This window comes from Saccostrea echinata, unplaced genomic scaffold, assembly GCF_033153115.1.
Source record: "Saccostrea echinata isolate AGI-Se365-2 ecotype Australia unplaced genomic scaffold, CSIRO_AGI_Sech_v1 ptg000023l, whole genome shotgun sequence".
In the NCBI taxonomy this organism is placed as follows: Eukaryota; Metazoa; Mollusca; class Bivalvia; order Ostreida; family Ostreidae; genus Saccostrea; species Saccostrea echinata.
The window spans coordinates 9,401,309-9,406,168 of NW_026889772.1; the positions used below are offsets into that span (position 1 = coordinate 9,401,309).

The following is a 4,860-nucleotide window of genomic DNA, read 5'->3' on the forward strand; positions in this document are numbered from 1 at the left end:
TTTTATCACCAAAATGCGTGCCATCAGGTTAAAATTAACAATTAGGCAACCAATAACATTGCCTTAAGCTGTTCCTTGCATGAAAGTTTTCTTGTGTAAATAATTTTTTTGTATTGGTCGTTACATCCAATATTTCTCATCAATCACCGGTCTGTAATTATATACATTAACGATCTGTTCATTTCGTTCGATTTTAATTTGAATAAAATGGGGGAAGCGTGCAAATACAATTTAGGTCTTCTGGAATAAAATTGCCCTCTTTTTTCATAAATCATTTGCATGCGAATAATTCTTTTAAAAGGTTGCTGCATGAGGAACACCTCAATCTGAATATAATTTTGAACTGAAAGTCATTTTGAATTTTGAATTTTATAGTTGATTATACTTGGGCTCAAATAGTTTCTTTAAAAATAAGCTATCAAATTTAAGCATTTCATCATGAATATTAACTACTTGAAACAGAACTTTAAAACATTTCTGTAGTAATAAATCGTGCGTTTCACTTAAAATTATTTTTGGCAATAGCAAACTACGCAATATGAATGAAAGGTTACATTAAAAAGAGAGATTCAGACAGAACTGAGCAACAATCACACAAACAATCGCATCGATATTAATGATTGACTCCCAAAAAAATATTATACTTTTAAACTTTTAATTTTTTTTTTCAAAGATTTATCGAGTTTTTTTTTTATCTTGCACAATATATACAATATTTACAAACAGTATAAATAAATACACTATGTACATTATTTACATAACAGAGAGATTCATCAACTCATTGTTTAAGAGAGTGCATTGCAAACATCGTGAAGCGCCCTCACTGGTCCATATCTTACACGAATAACATTCAATAGTCTGCTGCCTTTGAGGTCAATAGGATACCGTGTAGGTATAAAACACACTTTTCAGCCAAATTTCATACCTAAGCGTCCGACATTTTTTCCCCTTGAATAAAACATTCTAATAAGTCTTCGTAGTTCATCTTGTCTGTACGATGACCTTCGAAAACGACCTCTGGAATGGGAGTCTGCTTTCATTCGTTTCAAAAACGAATTATGGAAAATTCTATGTTGAACAGGGATACGGTTTCGTACAGATCGAACTGAGCGTCCATATCGGAGACCCATTCTGCCACCATATCCGCCATATGTATTGTAAAAGGCGCGTAAAATTGCTTGGAGGGCTGGATCCGAATAATCCGGATACCCGCGCTTTTGTCTGTTGGAAAAACCAGACGACTTGGCCATGATCCTATGAATCAGTGTCATCAGCCATTCTGGTGGATTCTGGGGTAATGGCAAGACAGGGTAACTCAAATCCTCATCAGAGTTCATCAAGTTTTCATAATTAACGAGAAATTGTGCTGGAACGGACACGTCCTCAACATCCCTTGGTACGCCAAAATAATTGTTGTCTCTAAGATCTGTAGACAATATTGGTAAAGCAAAGATCTTTGTTGTCACTCCAATCAGGCAGAAAAAGTAGATAAACTCCAACATTCTGTAAATGAATTAAAAGTATTTTATATTTTTATTCAAATGATTCACATAAAATGTGTATAGGCTAAAAATGAGCAGTAGTAATTCACCAATTCATTGAGAGTCTAAGCATCATGCCAGATATGTCACAAATATTTGCCTACCTACATCTCTGAACGAGCAATTATACACTAAGTGTATGAGACGATTTTCACACGATTTTCTAGTATTTATAAGTTAATTAAGGGAGGAGAAAGCGCTTACTAGTTCCGGTCATTACATTGAAATTGTATCTTAGATCATTGCTATACAACAATTTGTGTGGAAGCCGCCGATCTCTTAATATTCAATTACATTTCCCTTTGACTGTCTTCGAAAACAAAACACTTAATTGCTTCCCTTCTTATCAGGAACTTTTGTTTTCTTCCACACTGAATACATTTTAACCTTTTGATATCTGTCTGTCACGTTACTCTATAACAGAGAGATATGCTCTCTTACTTTACTCCAAGAAGTTATTTTTACTTTAAGACGAAATTATTCAATCATGAACAGTAATAAGATTTTTCTAATTTAAATATGTATTTACAAGAAATTTAATCAAATTCGGTTAAAATCAAAACCGTCTTTATAATATTATTTGCAAAAAAAAAAAAAAAGTAAAAAAAAAAGTAAAAAAAATCAACACTTCCTTTGAGGAATATTCTCTTTTTTGAACATTTGTTTAATTTTTTTCACTCGATGATCAAAGATTTAAAATGAATTTAAATATCTTTGATAAAAGAAAACAATTGAATAGAATAGAAAGAAATTAATTTCAAAAATAAGAAAAAAATCAACAAACCTTATAATTGCTGAAAAGCTAAAGGCAAATAATAAAATCCTTTTAGAAAAGTGTTTGGACTGCACTATATGTTTGCTGGTTGCTGGCTTGGAAGCTTCTGGTCCGAACATCTCATGCGGGGTACGTTTATATCCGAATTGTAAGGGGCTGTATAAACACCTCCGCGGGAGGCAGGCATACCAGGGTTATCATCTGTCCTCTGATAACGGACACTGGGGGAAGATTCTTTAAATGATATCGATAGATAAAGACACTTTGCACTAATTCCAATTATTTCACTCGATCTGCGGCGAATTTTATGCGGAAGCCAATATTAAACGGCAAAAATACAGTTCTCTCTTCCCAAAGGTTAAAAGTCTTGATGTAGATTTGATGAGTTTACATAGGTTTTAAAAAGTTAAATCGTCTTTAAAGGTTGTCGTCAAGCGGTGTAAATCAAAAAGTAATGAAACCCCAACACAGGGCAGACGGCTTATATAGGATACAGTGATATGAACCCTGCTGAACTGGATCGCAGTTTTTATAAGAGATAGCAATATAATGTAAACACTAATGTGTTATATAAATGTGTACATATTGTACATAAATTTTTCAAATGAAAGTTGATTGCATCAAACCCTCCTCTTTTTGTGATTAGAACCATAAACGTCAGAAATTTGACTTAGCCTTACGGCTTCTCTAGTTACTTCATCCTGCGGGTTTTTATTGCCTGCCGTGATGAAAATCAAACGAATTTGTCATCACCCTGCAGAAAAAATTCCATTTGAATCGGCGTAAAAGAGTGAAAGTAACGCCTCAGTAGAGTTGGTAGTTTTAGAGACAGAAGCGTGTCTATTGGCAGGGCGCTACTTTCCTGTGTCGGGTTCCTTATTGAACCTAAGTGTTGACAAGTGTCTGGGTTTTCTGGCTTCTGAGAATGTTTGAACATTCTACAGATGCTATAAGCAATCAAACTTTATCGTATATTTGAGATTTATTGCAGCATTTCCTGTTTATTTTAACTTTTTGTTTAATATTTCATTCAACAAAGATTCCATTCATTTTCTTTCAATTTGTTTCTCATAATGTTTTCAAATTTCGTAGATTATAAATAAATGTACAATTGTCATCAGTTTATTATTGGCATCATTTTATCAGGTTTTTATATTCGCTATGTTTTAAATTGAATCAAAATATAAGAGCTCTAGTTTCGAGGAACAAATTCTTGAATTGATATAAAAATAAAAGTCCCGCGTTATGAATTCATATTTCTTTGGTATGAATATCTTAATAATGTACGATTCAATTTAATTAGTTTAGAGCGCTTGATATGTGTTGGATACTTTTTTTTTTAATGCATTTTAATCGAGAAACGGAATGGGGTGAAACCAATTATTCGTTATTAAAGATACGTAATTTGTATTGAATTAAAGTAAAATGCATATTATTAATTATTTACTTGAACAGGTAAAAGGCATTAATAATTTAAATATATATATAAAATATACATATTTAAATAACAGCCCAATCAAAAGAATTAGCTAATGTTATTCCTCTCTTTAAAAAAGACGATCCAGCTGTTTTGTCAAACTATAGACCTATTTCATTGTTAAGTTGTGTTGGTAAAGTCATGGAACGTATTGTATTTAAACACTTGTATAACTACTTTCATTGTAATAATATTTTTTACAAATACCAGGCTGGTTTCTTGCCTGGTCATTCTACGGTTTATCAATTGTTAGAAACATACGATAATATTGTTAGAAATATTGATGATGGTAAATCCAGTTGTACGATTTTTTGTGACTTATCTAAGGCCTTTGACCGTGTCTGGCACAAAGGGCTCTTGTTTAAGCTAAACATGTATGGCATAGAGAGTAATATGTACTTTTGGTTAAAAAGTTATTTAGAAAATAGAACACAAAGAGTTATTTACAAAAATTTGGTATCCCCTTCGGCTTCCTTATATGCCGGCGTTCCACAAGGCTCTGTATTAGGTCCATTATTATTTTTAATTTATGTAAATGATGTATCTGACAAGATGTCAAGCTTTTGTAGATTATTCGCTGATGATAACAGTTTGCAGTACGCATCTAAATGTGTTAAATCTATAGAAAGTAATCTGAATAATGATCTTTTATCTCTTGAAGAGTGGTCAAACAAATGGTTACTAAAATTTAATCCATCCAAAACTAAGGTTGTATTTTTTAGCACAAGAAAAAACATAGAACCTCCCAAACTCCTATTCCAAGATAGCCAATTAGAATATGTTCAAACTCACAAACATTTAGGGGTAACTTTTTCATATAACTTAAGTTGGTCAACTCACATTGAAATCTTACTGTCTAATGCATACAAAAAAATTGGTCTATTAAAAAAACTTAAATTTAAAATAAATCGAAAGACTCTTTCACTCATGTATACTTCATTTATCCGCCCTCAGCTCGAATACGCTTCAGATGTATGGGGTGGTTGTCTAGCTATCGACTCTGAAAAATTAGAGAAATTGCAACTACACGCAGCGCGGATTGTTACTGGCTTGACCTTAATTGCATC

General features: G+C 32.5%; 1 protein-coding gene across 2 annotated transcripts; it reads right to left on the reverse strand.

Annotated features, from left to right (window-relative positions):
• Positions 1–636: 636 nt before the first annotated feature.
• On the reverse strand, positions 637–2,827 carry LOC133191432 (uncharacterized). Of its 2 annotated transcripts, none has more exons than XM_061327189.1 (2): positions 2,326–2,827; positions 637–1,503 (listed from the first exon to the last, which is right to left on the reverse strand). In XM_061327189.1, exons 1-2 carry the CDS (start codon positions 2,433–2,435, stop codon positions 909–911), a joined length of 705 nt encoding a protein of 234 aa, XP_061183173.1. In that variant the 5' UTR covers positions 2,436–2,827; the 3' UTR covers positions 637–908. The 2 variants fall into 2 exon arrangements, with proteins under 2 accessions (XP_061183173.1, XP_061183174.1); XM_061327190.1 differs by lacking the exon at positions 2,326–2,827 and adding an exon at positions 1,646–1,678.
• Between the last annotated feature and the right edge of the window lie 2,033 nt (positions 2,828–4,860).